The following is a 19,279-nucleotide window of genomic DNA, read 5'->3' on the forward strand; positions in this document are numbered from 1 at the left end:
CAGCCGCCGCCCGAGCTGAGCCCCGGCCCGGCGCGCGGCCGGCGCCCGGCGGCAGCATGAGCCAGGCGGAGCTGTCCACCTGCTCGGCGCCACAGACGCAGCGCATCTTCCAGGAAGCGGTGCGCAAGGGCAACACGCAGGAGCTGCAGTCACTGCTGCAGAACATGACCAACTGCGAGTTCAACGTGAACTCGTTCGGTCCCGAAGGCCAGACGGCGCTGCACCAGTCGGTCATCGACGGCAACCTGGAGCTGGTGAAGCTGCTGGTCAAGTTCGGCGCCGACATACGCCTGGCCAACCGCGACGGCTGGAGCGCGCTGCACATCGCCGCCTTTGGCGGCCACCAGGACATCGTGCTTTATCTCATCACTAAGGCCAAGTATGCGGCCAGCGGCCGGTGATGCCCGCCCGGACCCTGAACCCCTCCAGCCCGCGCCCGCGTCGTCTCTGCTGTACCTTCCAGCCATCTACCTCCGTGTACACTAGGGTCGCAGGCCCGTCGGCAGCCCAGCCCTTGGCGCCCGCAGCCACGACGAGGACAGAGTGCGCGTCCGCGGCCCCGGGGCCCGCCGCCCCGCCGGCCAGCGCCTCCCCTCGGCGGTGCCTGGCTACCCGGCCCGGTCCAAGCGCCTTCCCACGGTCCCCGCCTGCCGCCTCGCGGGTGGGGGCGGGGCGCAGGCGCCAGCCCCTTTTGAAATTTGAGTCTCACAACCAGTGAGTTCGGAATCCCGAGATACCGGATCCTCGGCTCAGAAGGCTTTCTCCCGAAGCTGAAAGGCGCGCGGCGGGGGCGCGGCGGACTCGGGCGCCCATCGCCGCCCACGGGACCCGCCGTCCCGCAGGGCCGCAGAGCAGTTACCGCGCAGCCTGCGCGCCCGCGCTCCACAAAGGAGATGTTCGCTGTCCCTGGTGCCCCAAACTATTTATCAAGTGTGTGTATATTTGTGGGTGAAGTTTGTGCGCCTGATTTTTGTTTGGAAAATATTATGCGTGGTCAATGTGGTCATGGGGGAAAGATGCATTTTTTTCTAGTCTTAAAACTAAAAACTTGAGTCTACCATTTCTTGGTTGCACTGAAAATACCGCCTAGCCCGACGGTTTTCCCGTTGCTCTTCCCTCCCCTGCCCCAACCCCCTCTCGCTCCTGCCTCCTCTTCTCTCCCCCTCCTCCTCCCTCTCCCTGCATCCCGAGTGAGTTTCGGAAGCCCAAGGCCACCCTTCCCCTCCGTGAGAGGCCACCATCTCGCAAACCGGCTGGTTTTGCAAAGTTTCCTAGGGGGCCTGGAAGCTCGCTGGTGCTCGCGGGGCAGGGATGTGGGGGTAGGAGCCGTCGTTACCCTCACTAGTGAGTTCTATTATAGTTAACAGTCGGTTGCACACTTTTTTAAAAAAGTAAATGGATTTGCCGCGATTAAACGTCATAACATTTATGACAATATAAAATATTAACATATTTTAAGCCAAGTTTTAGGTGTATGTTTTGAATCTTGGTTATAAACCCAATTTTAAAGGGCGTTGTATCCAGCGTTGTGAAGGCAACAGTGTACCCATATTTATATTTTTATAAAATGCCTATAAGACTGTGAATCTCTCGTGCTGTTGCTGAGTGGAAGGGCCCCTGCGCCCTTCCTCGGCCTCCCCGGCTCGAGGACCCACTTGGGATCCGAGGATCTGCCGTGGGGGAGGGGCTGCGCCGAGGACGGGACGGCAGAGGCGCTAGAGCGTCGCTAGCAGTCCCGAAAGGAGCCTTCCTGGTTTCTGTGGTTCCGATTTTCTATGCAACCCCATACCCCTTGTTTTGATCCTGGGAAATAAAAGGGAGGCTGAATTATTCAAATTTAAATGAGGTTTCCCCTTCGTAGAAGTGCTGCTGACCCTGCGTGCAAAAATGGGGAGCACTTGAGGACACAGGTGGGTGGAGGCCCTTTGTGCTGGCTGGTCACGTGCGGCCTCTTCGGCTTTTTAAGGAACGTGTGAGAAGAATATGTTGATAATGTCAGTGAAACGAGCAGACATTGAAACAAGCACAGATTACTCCAAAAGGAGTTCTGTATATTTTTTCTACATGCAAATGCCTTTTTAATTATGTTAATTAATGTTAAGACTCCTAGGCTTATGTTGGAGCTGCTATGGGCCGGGGTTTGATCACTTCCAACTGGACAGAGTCTGCAGCACATCCTGAGTGTACGATATAGACTTGTAGCCCAGCATGAAAAATTTATAAATAAATTTTTCATTGATCTTTTTATATTAAAAAAAAAATGAGTTTGTTGTTTCTTGTTCTTGGCCAGTGTAAGACACCCCCTTCTGGGATGAAGTCAGCAGGGCTCACTGTTTGCCATCACCTAAAGACAGCTCCTGGAAAACGACTGTCCAGCCCCACTCAACAGCCAAATCCAAGCCGGCCACACAGGACTTGTGAGGACCCAGGGCTGCCCCCATTCCAGCCACCTTGAGGGCACTGGAGCTGCTGCCTCAGCGGCTTCCTGACCAGTTCTGTGGCAAGGCTGCCGAGATCCCAGAAAGACCTGCCTGCCACCCAGCCTGAGAGCTAAGCTCTTGGAAGGGACCAGCCCTTCTTCCCTCCTTGCCAGATGCACACAGGAGTCTTAGATTTGGGGGAACATTATGGCTGCTCACTCCTGAGGTGTGTTTGCTGTGCTTCCCAGGTAGACAGACCCGGATCACCCTCTGGGAGCAAGTTTAGGCCCTAGGGGTCCCCAGGTGTGCAGGAGGAGAGAGACTCTCACCCCACTCCCAACATGCCCTGGGGCCCTACAGGGAGACCCCCACCCTCCAGCAACAGCAGCTTGCAAAGAGGAGACCCTGGAGAAGGGGCAGGGTAAGTCTCACTGCCAGACTGTTCTGAGTGTTAGGAGGTGGGGCTGTCTCCAGATACTCTCAGACCCCTGCACAGGGTGGCAGCTGCCCTCCACAGGCTGGCACCCATGCCAGTCCCTGTTAGGGTCCTGCTCCTACCCTTGAAGATCTTCAGATGCATTTTCTTTTGGTTGAGTAGGCATTTCTGGCCACCCAGCACTGGCCTGGGACAGTGGCTACACTGTCTGTGGAGGTGAGTGGACTATGTGATGCTAATGAGCTGTATGGAGAGCGAAGGGTACCCACCCGCCCAGCACCCCACCAAGCCAGGCCTTGGGAAGTTCTGCCCTGGGCCAGCTGGCAGCTGCCCAACCTGCCACAGGAGAATAGCCACAAAAAATTGGATGCTACTGGGCATCTGAAGAATGAGTCAAGCCTGGGCATTGCTCAGGCACCCAGGGATGTGCTGGGCCATGGCTTCACTCTACACCCCCTTGCCCCACCAGGGACTGATTTCACATAGGGCAGAAAGACCTTGGAAGAAGATGCCATCACTGGATAGGGCCCAGTGTCCACTATCCTGCAACACCCTTGAATTGCCCCACTCCAGAGAGGCACTAGTGCCTCCTGGGCACAGAGCCGCCACCCCAAGGGAATGTTTCCAGTTCCCTTAAGGGACACTTTTGACTGAGAAGTCTCCACGCTGCCCCCTGGGAAGACAGTCTCTCTTAGGCACAGACACCAGGCCCCTGGAGAGGGGACTCAGGGATGGAGCCTTGGTGGAACTTAACTTCCTTTCTCCTGAGGTTTGCTTGCAGCCAACCCTGGGAATTGAGGAACTGGGCAGGGGATAAGACACAGGAGACTCCTTCACAGGAGCCCTCGTGTCTTAGAAAGGGACCCTAGGCAGCACTTTCCAGAATGAGTAACTCTGTGAAGAGGGTCTGCCTGAGCAATTGTGGCCCAAAGTGTGACTACTGGGAGGGGACAGGGTGCTTGAGGTGGGGACAAAGGGGGAGTCCCTGCTAACCAGGCATAAGATTTAAGCTGCTGTGTGTCTCTGACTGGTGTGTCTGGGGCAGACTGTCCTTCCAGGGCCTGGGTGCCCAGCCAATAGCCGACTGCCTCCGTTCTGGTGGGTGTTGGCAGGTATTGACCAATGGAGTCTTTGGGAAGGCCCCACCCCCCCTCCTATGCTGGTCTCTGGTGGCCAGGGTGAAAAAGAATGCACAGCTGCCCAGCCTCCAGACCTGAAGGGTGCCTGTGCAGGCTAGTGGGGGTGCCCCAGGCACTGAGCAGACCCAGGGGAGGTAGTGCTGCAGGCTGGGCGTGGGCTGCTGGGAAACCCTCATAGGGAGAGAGGAGGCCCACTAAACTAGTGAGAGCAGGGCCTGCCCCACTAGACTCTGCAGCAGGGCCATCGGCCTGTCTGCCTGTGATCTGACCCTGACAGCACGCAGGAAACACAGTTGGAAATAGAGAAAGATGGTCAGCTAGAAAGTGGTGCCCAAGGAGAGAGGGCCGGATTTGGAAGCCAGGGAGGAAGGAGAGAGGGAAGGGGCGGCCCGGGGTCAGTCTGTTCCCAAAGGCCTGTAGCTCAGCACCAGGAGGGATAGAGGGGTGTGCATGAGAACACAGGGACAGCAGCCCTGTGACCTGGGGAGGGCCAGCTGCCTCCCGGTGCTGCCTGGAGCCTGCAAAGAGGAGGCGGCGGCGTCCACCGGTCTTGAAGGTCGGGAAAGGAGGCCCCGCGCCGGGACAGCTGGGAAACAAAGCCACAGGCCGCAGTGTGAGGGCGCAGGCCACAGAAGAGGCCGTCGGAGGTCTGGGAACCTCCGCAACTGCTCCTTCCGAGGCCTCCAGCGACACCCTCCTGGGGCTCGGGGTCCGGGGAGGCCGCCCCCCTCCCGCACACTCCGCCCCGCCCGCCCGGCCGCTGCCCCAGCCCCCCGCGTGGCGTATTCTTCTGCTCGGCCGTCCTTCCGACCGTCCCTCCGCGAGTCCGTCTGTCGGTCTTTCTTCTCCTTCCCCTTCCAAAGCCGTGGCCCCATTCATCCCCGAGGCCTCTGCCCTCTCCAGAGCGCGGTCCCGCTCGGCGAGCAGCTGCTATGCTAATGAGGCGGGCGGGGGACGGCGGCGGCGCTGGGGCGGGGCGGGGGCTCCGCCGGGTGGGGCGGGCTTTCACAAAGGCCGGTCTTTGCATTCAAAGCCCGCCGGGCCCTTCAGCGGATCGCGCCAGGCGGGGCAAGGCGCGGCGCCCCCGCCGAGCGCACGGTCCGCTAGGGGCAGCGCCCTGGCCCAGGGCAGCCCGCCGCCGGCCCAATACCCACTTGCCTCGCGCGACACGAGGGTAGAGCCCAGCTGTCGTCTGCTCGGGGTCACGGCCTGGGACTGGCGGCTCCTCTGGAGAACCCACCTGACGCTGCAGCGAGGGGCTCAAGGACGCCCCGCGCGGATGGGGCAAGAGCTGGCGGGGCCGTCTGAGCACCTTGGTCCCCGCAAGACTGCGAGGCGAGCCATCTGAGCTGGAGATGGGGACCCTCCCGCCACCAGGCGCAGGAGCGCGTGGACGCAGAGGAAGGGGCGCCGGGGTCCGACCCCGAGGGATGGGGCGGGGCGCACAATCCCGGAACCCCTCAGCCTGTCCGGGACCTGCCCACCCCTGGCGACCAAGGATCGCCAAGCAGTGGGAAGGTGGCTGTGGTACACGGGGCCGTCGGGCCGGGAGGGAGCCGGCGCAGCTGTGCTGCCACCATGTGGCCGTGACCCGCACTGCACCCAGACCCACAGGGAAAAGGACCCCTCTGCGCCCACCCAGCCTGCCCCCCGCACTGTGGACCCGAGTCTCGGGCCAACGCCCACACCACCCTCACGGGCCTGGAGCTGCTCACAGCTGAGCTGGACCCCGGCCGCCTCCGCTGGGAGGTGAGTCGGACAGACGCAGGGATTTGGCTGGAGCGCTGCGAGCACCGAGGAGCAGGGGCGGGTGTGGTGGAGCGCCGGTTACGTGGGTCGGGCAGCCCCGCAGGTGACCAGCCTGCGCTAGGGCTAGGGCCACACCCTTCCNGGAACCACCATTTGATCTGGCTCTCTCATTCCTTGGTCTGTACTCAAAGGACTTAAAAATCAGCATACTATAGTTATAGCCACACCAATGTTTATAGCAGCTGAATTCACAACAGCTAAACTGTGGAACCAACCTAGTTGCCCACCAATAGATAAATGGATAAAGAAAATGTTATTTATATACAGAATGAAATATTACTCAGCATAAAAGAAAATGAAATCATGGCATTTGCAGGTAAATGGATGGAATTAGAGAATATCATGTTAAGCAAAATAAGACAACCCTAAAAATCTAAAGGCGAAATGTTTTCTCTGATTAGTGGATGATGATCTATGATAGAGGGGCATGGGAAGAATGGAGAAACTCTGGATTGGGCAAAGGGGAGGGTTTATGGGGGTAGGAAAGATGGTGGAATGAGGTGGACATCATTACCCAAGGTACATGTATGATTGCATGAATAGTGTGTTTCAAATCATGAATTGAAATGTTGCACTCCATTTTGTGTATGATGAATTGAAAAGCACTCTGTTGTCATGTACAACTAGAGAGAACAAATAAAGAATAAGATTGGAGGCTGGGATTGTGGCTCAGCAGTAGAGTGCTCGCCTAGCATGGGCGAGGCCCTGGGTTCGATCCCAATACCACATAAAAATAAATAAATAAAGATAAAATTAAAAAAAAAAAAAAGAATAAGATTGGAAACAAGAAAAGGTAACAATTCCAACACCACATTGTAAATGTACCTAAGTTACACATTTGAAATGGTCACTTGTATGCGAATTTAACCTCAAATAAAATATCTTTTAAACAAGTCGACCTTCCAGCCAGCAGAAAAGGGAGGGTCCTCTCCTTCCCTGACACTTCCTAGAAGTCCTTCTTGCACATCGGCTTATATCCCATTGGCTGGAACTTGGTCATCTGACAACCTTACTGCGAGGGAGGGCTGGGACACAGTCTGTTCTGTGCTGTGAGCCCAGCCTAAGGAGGGTGTAAGAGGAGAGCCTGGCGCAGTGGCATAGGCCTGGAGATACAGGCTAGGCTTGGGGGCCATGCCTGTAACCCCAGCTCTTCAGGAAGCTGAAGCAGGAGGTTAGAAGGTTCAGCCTGGACAACTTAGTGAAATCCTGCCTCAAAAATAAATTAATAAAAAGGGAGGGGGAGCTGGGGATGTAGCCCAGTGGTGAAGCACCCCTGGATTAAAAAAATCCTCACCATTTTGGGAGGACGTGTCCAGATGACTATCAATCTGTTTTGAAATGCAAAGCCCAAGAACAGGAAGAGCAGGGGCCAGCTTGCTGTGCAGGACACAGGCTTGCTGCAGGGCTGCAGGCTCAGGCCTGGGACACAGGACGACACAGACACACAGGCCAGCAGAACTCCTGAGACTTGCATGCGCAGGGGACCTGGCTGGGGCTACGGCAGCATTGCTAGGGAACAGCTGGACAGCCCCCTCAGTCCTGGGGAGCTCGCTGTGCAAGCCACAGCACAAATGGAGCCATGTCTCTAGGCCTGACAAGGTCTGAGGGGATCCCCCACCGGGGCACTAGCCCAGGGCCTCCTGCTAGGCAAGCACTCTACCGCTCAGCCCGTCTGGAATTTTATTTATTCATATGTGGTGCTGGGAATTGAACCCAGTGCCTCACACATGCTGGGCAAGTGCTCCACCCCTGAGCCACTACCCCAGCCTCTCAAATTTTATTTGGGGAAGTGGCGCACCCCTGTCATCCCAGTGACTCCTGAGGCTGAGGCACAAGGATTGCAAATTCAAGGCAGACCATGCTTCCAAAAACAAAAGGCCAGGGTGGGGCTGAGGGTGGTGTGTATGGTTTGGATAAGAGGCGGCCCTAGCAGTTCCTGTGCTGCACAGGAAGGTCCAGGGTGAGACGCGGCACTGAGAGCTGTGACCTTGTCAGCTCAGCAATGGACAGGGCAGTGGGCCGTGGCTGGAGAATGTGGGCACTGGGGGTATGCTTCCTGGCCGCATCACACCCTCCACCTTCTTTGCCCAGAGCCGTGGAGTCAGTGCACCACTGACCAAACCATGAAACCATTAGCCAAAATGAGCTCGTCCTCCTCTAAAGAGTGATTCTTGGGTATTTTGGTCCTAGCAAAGAAAAGCTGACTGCCACAGCACGTGGCTCGGTCGTAAGTGGCCCTGGGTTCAGGCCCTAGCACTGAAATAATTCATTAATTAAGGTGTCCAGGCTGGCCTCAAACTTGCAATCCTCCTGCCTTGGCCTCCCAAGGATCACAGGTGTGCACCACCACACCCAGGAGAGATCTCTTAAATAGGGCACAAAAAGCAAGAGATATAAAGGAAAAGATAAATACACATGAACACATTAAAATCGAGATTTTCCTGGGGCTGGGGTTATGGCTCAATGGTAGAGCGTGCGCCTTGCACGTGTGAGGCCCTGGGTTAGATCCTCAGCACCACGTAAAAATAAATAAAGGTATTGTGTCCATCTAAAACTAAAAAAATATTTTAAAAAAATAAATAGATAAAATTGAGATTTCCTGCTCATCAAAACAACCATCAAGCCTGCGTACAGTGACATAAGACTGTAATCCCAGTGACTCCAGAGGCTGAGGCAGGAGGATCACAAGTGAGCCCCTAAGCAATTTAGCAACATCCTTCTCAAAATAAGAAAAAATAAAAGGGTTGGGGATGTGGCCAGGTTAAGCACCCCAGGGTTCAATCCCCAGTACAAAACAAAACAACAAGAAAAAACACAGGAGGCAAGGAAGTGAGCCTCAGTGTGGAAGAAGGTATCCGCAACACCGAGTACAAAGGAGGCTCCTACTCAGAAGTTACCAGCCCCTTGAAGAATCCACGAGAAAAAGAACCCACAGAGCTGTGATCCCAGCGACTCAGGAGGCTGAGGCAGGAGGATTGCAAGTTTGAGGCTTGCCTGGGAACGTTATCCAGACCCTGTTTCAAAATAGAAAGTGTTCTGGGGCTGGGGCTGGGGCTCAGTGGCAGAGTGCTTGCCTCGCATCCACAAGACACTGGATTCAATCCTTAGGACCACATACAAAAAATAAACAAAATAAAGGCATGCTGTCCATTTACAACTACAAAAATCTAAAATTTAAATTAAAAAAAAAATAGAAGCTGAGTGCAGTGGCCCACGCCTGTAATCCCAGTGGCTCAGGAGGCTGAGGCAGGAGGATCACGAGTTCAAAGCCAGCCTCAGCAACGGGGAAGCGCTAAGCAACTCAGTGAGACCCTATCTCTAAATAAAATACAAAATAGGGCTGAGGCTGTGGCCCAGTGTTCGAGTGCCCATAGGTTCAGTGCCTGGTACAAAAAAAGAAAAAAAAAAAAAAGATAGAAAGATTGGGTGTGTGTACTCCTGGGTTCAGTCTGCAGTACCTGCCGTGACCGAGGTAAGGAAAAGGCAACCTCATTCAAAATGGACAAGACACTTGAATAGACACTTCACAAAAGTCCATCCAGGAGACACAAATTCAAAGGGTGGTGTTGGCGAGAAGGTGGAGCAGAGGCCCCCAGCAGCCCTGGGTAGGAGCAGCCACTTGGGAAAACTGGCCACTGGGCTGAGCTGGACCAGAATTCCTGTCCAGTGCATGTACCTGTGTGGGTCACCGGCTGTCCACAGAGTGCCACCCACAGGTGGTGAGACAGCAGGACCTCAGTGTGCCGCAGCCTGGAGCAGGAGGACATGGGCGGCCTGCGGCCCATCTGCGCCCCGTCTCCACCCTGTCCTGCTGTCCGTCTGTCTGGCCCACGCCTGCTCTTCCTGTGAGGACACAGCCTCGCTGCGCCCTCATCTTAGGCCATCCTGACACGCACAGTTCAGCTTTGTCTCCTGTCACATTTCTCCAAATAAAGCTGCCTTCTGAGGCGCTGAGGGTTAGATGTAACCTAATGATTTGGGGGAACCATTTCAACCCAAATTCTTGTGCCAAAGAGAGGCTGCAAAAACACTTAGGGCCCAGGGTCACTCACCATAGTAAAAATAATGAGAATGAACCACGTTCCACCAACAGAACGCACAAAGGAGCTGTGAGAGGTCCCCAGAGAGAAACGCGTGCAGGAAGGGAAATGGAAACCACCGTCCAGTGTCCCCTCAGGGCCGAGTCTCCCCGAGAGTGTTCCAGGAAGCCAGACTCGCACCTAACATGCCGTGAGCATGTCCACACACAGCTCAGGCATTTCATCAGAACCAAAGCAGGTGGGAGAGTGCCAGGGTGCAGACCCTCAGGCAAGAGAACCCTCTCTGGAACTGGTGGAGGGCAGCGTGGAAAGGCTCACGCCTGGAGTCACCTGAGCATCCCATATGCAGGCAGCCCAGTGGCATCTAGCAACAGGCCGACTCAGCCACAGTGACAGCCCCAGACCTGTGCAAAGCCACGAGAGAGCCACCGAAGAGAATTCACAGCAAACGCTGTGTGGCCCCGGAGACTCGGGAGGCTGAGAACAGGAGGATCTCAAGTTTGAGGTCAGCCTGGACAACTTAGCAAGACCCTGTCTTAAAATAAGAATTTATAAAAGGTTGGGGATGTGACTCAGCGGTAGAACATTCACCTGGCATGTGTGAGGCCCTGGGTTCCATCCCCAGCACTGCCCCCCCACCCAAAAAAAAAGAAGAAGAAGAAGGAGACAGCTTGGTAGTTCCTTAAAATGTTAAAATAGACATTGCATGGGCTGGAGATGTGGCTCAAGCGGTAGCGCGCTCGCCTGGCATGCGTGCGGCCCGGGTTCGATCCTCAGCACCACATACAAAGATGTTGTGTCCGCCAAGAACTAGAAAATAAACGTTAAAAAATTCTCTCTTCTCTCTGTCTCTCACTCTCTCTCTTTAAAAAAAAAAAAAAATAGACATTGCATGTGACTCAGCAGCCACAAGCCCCTGTATGTGCCCAAGGGAAACTTAGGACCTGTGCACAGAAGAGAGTATGGAGAGTCCACAGCAGCTTCATCACAGGAGCCAAAAAGGACACACCATCTGGGAGGCCATCACTAGACCAAAGGACAAGTGCTGTGGGATTCCAGATGTATAAGCTGCCTGGGCTGGAGCTGGGCAGTGGGATGGCAGTGAGTCCCACTACACAGGGTTTCTTCCCTTATTTTATTTTATTTTATTAGTTGTAGATGAACACAATATGTTTATTTCATTTGTTAATTTTTCTGCAGAGCTGAGGACCAAACCCAGTGCCTCACACATGCCAGGCCAGTGCTCTACCACTGAGCCACAGCCCCTGCACCAGGGTGTCTTTTTGAAGTAACAAAAACATTCTAAAATCAGATGTAGTAAGAATCGTACAACCCTGTCAATATTCTAAAACTAGCTTTCTATCTATGTACAGTTTTATAATGCAGATATCAAGAAATCCAGAGAAGAGTTCCCAGGTCCTTGGCCCCATCCTGCCACGGCCCGGGATTTGGGTGTCAGCTCAGGGTTGGAAGCATGCAGTGGACCTCAGGACGCAGTGAATGAGTGGCACGGTGCACAGACCCCGTGGGGACTCTGCAGTCACCGGAGGACCGGGGCACACTCGTCAGGTGAGGTTCTGAGCAACTTCAGATTGTTTCAGACCCTGCAAAACATCTCCAGAGGGTGGAGACTGCTGACCATGAAGGACACTTTCAATAATGAGTGTCTACCTCAGGAACCGTCAGGGAAGGGGGGGTCTGGTGTGCCGCGTGTTCTGTACAGCACCGTTCTGCATGCAGAAAAGCTGTGCAAGGTCACCCACAAGCTCCAGAGAAACCTGTGGAGCCCTTTTTTTTTTTTTTTTTAGTTGTAGATGGACACCGTGCATTTATTTTATTGATTTATTTTTATGTGGTGCTGAGGATCGGACCCAGGGCCTCATGCATGCTAAGAAAATGCCCCACGGAGCCCCAGCCCTGGCCCCCATGGAGTCTTCAGCTGAGTTACTGAGGGAGGCAGTAAGTGCCGCTGTCCCCCACAGCCTGCCCTGCAGGCCCCTGCCCAGAGCTCCACAGCATCTCTGGGAGGCAATCTTGGTGGAAACCTGTGAAGCCCTGGGAGACTGACACAGGTGCATTAAAACAGATTGAAACCTGGATGTGAAGACCACTCCTTCATCCCAGCAACTCAGGAGGCCCAGACAAAAGGGTCACAGGTTCCAGGCCAGCCTGGGCAACTCGGTAAGACCACACATCAATAAAACTCAAGGGCGAGGATATGGCTCAGTGGTAGAACACTTGCCTTGCATGCACAGGGTCCTGAGTTCAGTCCCCAGCTCCACACACACACACATATAATCAAATAGATCTTCTTCCTGTGACCTATCAATTCCATTCCTTGGCATTATTCAAGAGAAATGAAAACATATGTCCAGACAAAGACGTGCTTGGCCAATGTTCCTGACTGCATTATTTATAATGGCTAAAACATGCAGACTGTCCACACCGCAATTCCAGGGTGAACCCATGGGCAAAATGTGCCTGATCTGTCTGAAGCCATACTGTTTACCATCCACAGGAGGAGCGACTGAGACCTCCAGCGTGGCCAGTGAACCTCAGGAACAGTAGCGTCCAGAAGTCCAATGCAAAAAGCTCCAAGCACAAAGTGTTTGTGCCCGTGGGGGGTGGGGGGTGGGGGGCAGATGAAGCGCAGGTGAAGCCTGCAAACTGGCCCTGAGCAAGTCTGCCCCTCAACACAGGGCTTCCTTGGGTTGGGAGCCTGCAGACGCCTCTCTCACGGTTCTTAATAAAATGTATAATAAACCATTGTGAATGAAATGCTTTTTAAAAAAGCAAACCTGTAGTGGCAGAAAGGGTGCATGCTTATCTCAGGCAGGGTGGGAACAGGGACACACGGAGTCCAGATCCTCTAGGTGATACAGACAGTCTAAAGCTGAATTGTGGTCATGTTGCACAACTCTGTAGTCCACCAAAGAATCACCCAATTGTCCACTTAGAGTGAGTGAATGGTATGCTGTGTGCAAAGGGTAACTCAATAAAGCTGCTTATTGAATGTTCTTTAATAAGCAAGCAACAAAGTAAAACCTGAAAAACAAACCAGAGCAGTTAGGGTTGTGAACTTCAGTCATCAAAGCATGAGGACAACCGGGGGCAGTTCCTCTGGAAGGCAGGCTGGCCTGGGCCCACAGGGGGAGCCCCGCGGGCGCTGTGGCCCTGACAGACCTGCTGGGGAAGCAAGCCAGGTGCTCCGTGAGAAAACTCTGAATTACAATCACATGTTGTACTTGACAAGTACCTTTTATAACACCAATCCAAGGTTATAACAATTCTAGGAATAAATCTACCCAAAATGAACAAGAACTTTCTGTACAAAATTACAAAACTTGGCTGAAAGAGGGTAAAAAAAAAGGGGTGGGGGGCTGGGTTTGTGGCTCAGTGGTGGAGCACTTGCCTACCATGTGTGAGGCACAGGTTCCATTCTTAGCAATAAATGAAATAAAACTATATTTCTGCTGGCCAGGGTGAATGAATAAAATAAAGATCCATCAATATCTTAAAAAATATTTTTAAAAAGATGGTAAATAAAGTCTTAACGTGTAATGTTGTCATCTTATCAACCTCCCCAAACTGATCAGTAGAGTCAGTAAATTTCAATCACATCCTGTAAAGTTTTTCAAAGAATCGGACAAAAATCAAGTCACAAGAATAAAATAGCCTGCGTGGTGGCCACACCTGTGACCCCAGCAACTTGGGAGGGTGAGGCAGGAGGGTCGCAGGTTCAAGGCAAGCCTGGAAAACTTAATGAGACCCTGTCTCAAAATAAAAATAAAAAGGGCTGGGGATGTAGCTCAGTGATAGAGCGCCCCTGGGTTCAATTCCAGACCCAAGAACAAACGAGTCAACCGAGTCTGGGGGTCTGGTATGTGGGCTTACACGGGAGGGCAGCACTGAAATGCTTGCAAACAGCACTTAACCTGAGCAAGGGTGGATGCTGCTCAGTCTTGTATTATTATTGTTGTTGTTGGTACCAGGGATTGAACTCAGGGGCATTCACTCACTGAGCTCACTGAGCTGAGCCGCATTCCCAGCCCTATTTTTTATTCTAGTTAGAGACAGGGTCTCGCTGGGGACATAGCTCAATTGGTAGAGTTTTTGCCTTGCATGCACAAGGCCCTGGGTTCAATCCCCAGCATAAATAAATAAATAAATAAATAAATAAATAAAATGACTAGCTAGCTAGCTATAGAGACAGAATCTCACCAAGTTGTAAGCGCCTTGTTTTTGCTGAGGCTGACTGTGAACTCTCAATCCTCCTGTCTCAGCCACCTGAGCTGCTGGGATTACAGGTGTGCGCCACCGTGCCCTGTTGCTCGGCCTTGGAATGCCCATTCAAGGGGCAGGGCTAACTCAGATACATATGGGAACTTCTAAACCCATTAGAGAGAAAAGGGGAACACTGGAAATGTGGGGGCAGAAGAAAGAAGGGAGAGAGAGGGAGGGAAATAAGAAAAAGCAAGGGCTGGGGATATAGCTCAGTTGGCAGGGTGCTTGCCTTGCATGCACAAGGCCCTGAGTTCAATCCCCAGCACCACAAAAAAAAAAAAAAGCAGCATAAAAAAAGTAGGACAATCAAGAGGCACAAAATAAAATTGCAAAGTTCACCAGTATCCACAACCACAGTAAATGTCATGGGCTAAACTCAGCAGCTCAAAGACCAGCACTCTCAAATTGGATCTGTTGAAAATCCGTCTGCTTCCTGTTTACAAGCAAGGAAAATATATCCCAAACACCAATTGCAAAGAAGGCTGGAACAGCTGTCACCATCAGACAAAATGTTTTTGTTGTTGTTTGTTTGTTTTGTTTTGTTTTTTGTACCAGGGATTGAACTTAGGGGCACTCGACCACTGAGCCCTATTTTCTATTTTATTTAGAGACAAGGTCTCACTGAGTTGTTTAGCACCTCGCAGTTGCTGAGGCTGGCTTTGAACTGGAGATCCTCCTGTCTCAGCCTCCTAAGCCACTGGAATTCCAGATGTGCACTCCCTCACCTGGCAGACAAGATGCATTTTAAGAAAAATCCACTGTTAGAGACCAAAGAGCCACTACATGGTGACACCTGGGGTCCAAGGGTGCCTCAGGGCAGTGTACATGGACCACACACATGCAGAGGAAATTGCCTGTCCCATTTGGGACAGTCTGAAAAGTAGGTAGCTTCCAATAGGCAGAGCCTGGGAGCCTGCCCTCAGCACCTGTCCAGGGGACCTTCCAGCTGTTCGTGGGTCTCCTGGAAAGCCTTGGTGTTGAGCTGGATTCCACCCGCCCGCCCTCCATCAGCCTGCCAGCCTGTACCAAGTCCCTCTTCTGACATTTCTCAAATATTAGAAAGTAAAAAATCTAATTAGTATGGCCCAATAAATACAGGCTGAGAGAGAAATCGACCAAAAAAAGGAAAAAAAAAGTAGGTTGTTAGATTTGAGCCACACGATTTATTAACAGGAGTGACATAACCAGCCCCCGACATTTTCTGCACATTCCTCTTAAGCACAGAAATTAGCCTCCATGTAATGTTTTATAAATAAATAAAATAAGATTGCTTGGATGGTCAGGTGCTGCTGATTGGGAACAGGCCATGTTTGGCAAGCCACACCTGTGGCTGAGTGCTCTGTGTGTGGGCAGGGGTGGTGGGTGGTGGTGTTGGTCCTGGGGGCCCTCCTGGGGAGTGGTGAGGACCCCAACAGCACTCCTGCCCAGGCTGAACATGGCCTCCAGCTCAGCAGCTCGCACACACCCCTGAAGCATCAATGCAGGTCACTGGACTGCCCAGCTGGACGTCCTGCTGCAGGCTGTCTCCCGCAAGTTGGGCTAGGATAGATGGAGCCAGTCCTGGGCTCCCACAGCGGGCCACCCCACCCCACAAGCATCAGGAGCAGACGTTCTACCACCCAGTGCAACCCAGATCCCCCGGCCAAGCCCTGAACCTGCGCGCTCGCTCAGTGTTATGAGAGGCTCGAATCTACCCAGATCCAAGTGCCCAAGCCCGCAGACCGCCGCCAGGGCGAGTTGGAAGGGGGACAGTAACCCAGCATGCTCGGGTGACCACTTAAGCAGCGAACCCTTCTAAGGACACCTTAGACTCCGTGGTCACGGTTCGGAGAAGGTGTCCCTGGAGACGTGGTCGAACTGAGTTAAGACCAGGGTACGCGCGTGCATGGCCGTGCTTCACGAGGGCGGCCCTGCCACTTTGCTGGACCCTCCCCTCCTGCCACCCGCTAGTCCTTGCTCCAGTTTCCCTGCTACGCGGCGCGCTCTGGGACAAGGTTGGTGGCGAGTGCGGCGCGCAGACTCCAGGGCGGAGCTGGGCGCGGACACCAGGCGGCAGCACTGAGGCCGCTCCAGAACTGAGTCGGGCGTTGCGAACGCCCACCGAGGGAGGAGTCCGGGAGGCGGAGCATTCCGGTCTTGAGCGGTCTGGTGGACAGGAGGGGAAGACAGGTGCACAACCGTGGTGTCCAGACGCCTCTACTACCAAGGACAAGCCACCTCCACAGCAAGGCGCAGGGAGGGTCCGCACGGGAGACTCAGCCAGCAGGGGGCAGGATCTGCTGAGGCGCCTTCCCTCCACTGCTCCCTAGATAGCCAAGCCCGCAAGCCTGTTGTTCCTGGAAATATGGCTCCTGGAGGGGAGGCGGGTGTAAACAGCAGGACTTCCTTCACTCACTGCTGTAAGTGCTGGCTGTGGAGTCCACGGGGTGTCATCTCCAGAGCCTGCAGGCCAGGAAGGGGCCAGGATGTAAGGGACCCCCTCCACTCCACCTGGGAAAAGAATCCAGGGCCATGGTTCTGCACATCTAGCTGCATCCAAGGCATCTCTGTATAGCCGTCTTTCCCAGTTCAGGGCCCTGGAGTGGATCAGTGGCCAGGGCTCAGTGGCCAGGACAGTAGAAGCCAAAGAGTTCAGGGCCCCCCAATTAGGCCCACCTACTACCACTTTCAGCCTGAATCATCCAGAGCATCTGGGATCACTCATTGGTGTGGAGACACCCAACTGCTCCAATGCTTTCATGGCCCTTGGGCCCCTAAGCCCAAGAGGTGTGCAGGGGGCCACTGGGTGTATTTGGAGGTTGTGGAAGCTGCAGCAAGCACCCATTGAGCTGGGTTCACATCCCAACTCTGTGACCTTAGGGATTAGCTGTGTGGCCCTAGGGGCTGCTTGCCCTCTGAGGTCATTTGTACCCTGAGAGCAGACTGCCCACCTCCTAGGGCGGCTAACAAAACCCCATCATACAGGCCTGGGATGTGTTGGGCACAGCAGGTGTGGAGGAAGGTGGCTACTCTCCTGATGACCCCAGGGACAAACTCAGGGCTCTGGGGTGGAACTGGAAGTTAGGAACACGGAGCTGAGACACCTCCGCCAGCCTCCCCAGCTTCCAGGGTGAAGCAGCTTCGTGACCACAGGTCACACACACCCACACTCCTCCTGCTGCACCAACACAGTGTGTGCGCCTGTGCTACAAGAGGTTCACCTTGGCTACCACCTGCTTGCAGCCAGTGATAGCAAACTCACGGCCAGCAACACGGTAGTAGCTGAGCTGTGAGGCCAGGAGCTCTGCCCGAGCCTGCTCAGGAAAAAATCCCTCCCCGGCCATCTCATCCCGGAAGCAGTTGACCACGTCCTGCTTGTCCAGCAGCAGGAAGGGCACGATGGCCGCAGCCTGCCACAGTGGGTGCTCGCGGGCCAGGAGCTCCCGAAGACTGGCATGCAGTTCCTCCTCGGACTCCTCTGCAGCGGCTTGAGCACCACGGACTCTGTCAGGACGCAGGGGCTGCGCGCGGGAGGCGTTCTGCAATACAAATCGGGTGATCTCCGCGCCACCTGTGCCACTAAGGAGCACGTAGATGGCATTGTGAAAGTGGTGCGAACGCTGCGGCTGCATGAAGCCGTCTAGCTCATCCAGCAGCGCTGGCGGTAGGAGCTCCACCTCGTCCACTACCAAGAGAGGGGTCTTCTCTTCCGCCTCGGCCTGTGCCACCACTTCAGCCACACGCCGCGCCAGATCCTTCCGGCAATCCTGCGCAGCGCGCGGCTGTGGGCAGTGGTGCCGTGAGTGATACTGCAGCACGAGCGCGCTGTCCTCGAGCACCGCGCGGAAGTGGTGTGCCAGGAGGCGGCCTACGTGACTCTTGCCTACGCCACTGGGCCCATGCAGTGCCAGGAGGAGCGGGCGGCTATGCACATGCGTGGCCAGATAGTCCCGCAACAGCGCCACAATGCGGCCCACGGCGGCCGGCTGGCCAAAGACAGCTCGCTGTAGCACCTTCTCCAGCCCATCGAGGTCGTAGCGCTGAGCGTTATCGTCCAGGTTCTCAATGGCATTGAGCACCTGGAAACCCACGATGGCTGCGAGCAGTAGCAGGCATCGTTGTGCGCGGCTCCGGCGCTCTGCGCGAGGTCGGTATTTGCGCGAAGCCTCAGGGTAGAGCACCACGCGGCTGCGCCGGCGCCTCTTGCGCAGCGTCCTGGAGGACAGCTCCGCTGGGCCGTCGAAGGTGAAGAATTTCGGCCGGTCCAGCTCCCCGCGCAGGGCCCCAGAGCCGCAGCCAGGCCTGAGTGCCCCGGTCCCAGTGTCGGACCCAGAGCCCAGCTGCAGGAGACGCCGCTTGCGCAGTAGCCACACGCGGCGGCGTAGGCGGAGCACAGCGCGCACCGGAGCAATCACGCAAGGGCCTGAGGCTCTGGGGTCCGCGGCTGCGGACTCCAAGCTGGGCTGGCCGCAGTCCATGGCGCAGAATCTGCGCTCGGCATGCAGGTCACGTTCCCTGCAACAGGAAAATAGGGAGGGTCTTCGGACTCTCCATGGCCCTCCCCCGCGGGCCGACAGAAACCCTGGCCCCAAGTGACCTTATCCGTGGGGCCTCGCGGGGTACCACCTGGGTTGCCCCACGCCAGAACCTGGTCCCACCTCGCCCCACTGACCAGGAAACTGCTCGGTGGGGCCCCAATGCAAATCTCTCTGGTCCTCCCAGAAACCGCCGCGGGCCTTGAGGGCCTTGAGGAAGTGGCTGGGGGTAGGGCATGCAACTTATCTGGTGGCCACCCCAGCTTCCTGGAGGGCCACTCGGGCGATTAGGAATTAAGAAGGGTCAAGCCGGACCCCGCCCCCGTCAGCAGCTCCCGGACTATCTGGCGCCAGGGGCCGCTGCGTCCCAAGGCAGGGCCCCAAGAAGCAGAAGCTCCAGCACCCCCAAGAGTTCAGAGACACCACATTACTCAGGGACGGGAGCGGGGGGGATTCTGGCAAACATGCTTTGGAGAAGGGGCCCCAAAACTGTCCCCTGATTTTTCCCAGGCCTCCCAGTCCCCTACACCCGAAACTGAGGTCTTCCCAATATATCCGCCCGCCCCTCCCCCCCACCCACCCCCACCCCACCCCAGCTGAGGAGCTAACAGGGCAGGGCAGCAGAGACCCCAAGAGG

General features: G+C 55.0%; 2 protein-coding genes across 2 annotated transcripts in view; one reads left to right on the forward strand and one right to left on the reverse strand.

Moving 5' to 3' along the window:
- Window positions 1–6: 6 nt before the first annotated feature.
- On the forward strand, window positions 7–1,873 carry LOC107159153 (NOTCH regulated ankyrin repeat protein). The gene has a single exon (XM_015505693.2). It carries the CDS (start codon window positions 57–59, stop codon window positions 399–401), a length of 345 nt encoding a protein of 114 aa, XP_015361179.1. The 5' UTR covers window positions 7–56; the 3' UTR covers window positions 402–1,873.
- Window positions 1,874–15,271: 13,398 nt separating this feature from the next.
- Window positions 15,272–19,279, reverse strand: part of Tor4a (torsin family 4 member A) — a 4,642-nt gene continuing 634 nt past the window's right edge. The window contains exon 2 of the mRNA XM_015505824.2: window positions 15,272–18,622. Coding sequence (XP_015361310.1) covers window positions 17,314–18,585 — 1,272 coding nt within the window. The 5' untranslated portion in view covers window positions 18,586–18,622 and the 3' untranslated portion in view covers window positions 15,272–17,313. The remainder of the gene's footprint in view (window positions 18,623–19,279) is intronic.

This window comes from Marmota marmota, unplaced genomic scaffold (genome assembly GCF_001458135.2).
Source record: "Marmota marmota marmota unplaced genomic scaffold, marMar, whole genome shotgun sequence".
NCBI lineage: Eukaryota > Metazoa > Chordata > Mammalia > Rodentia > Sciuridae > Marmota > Marmota marmota.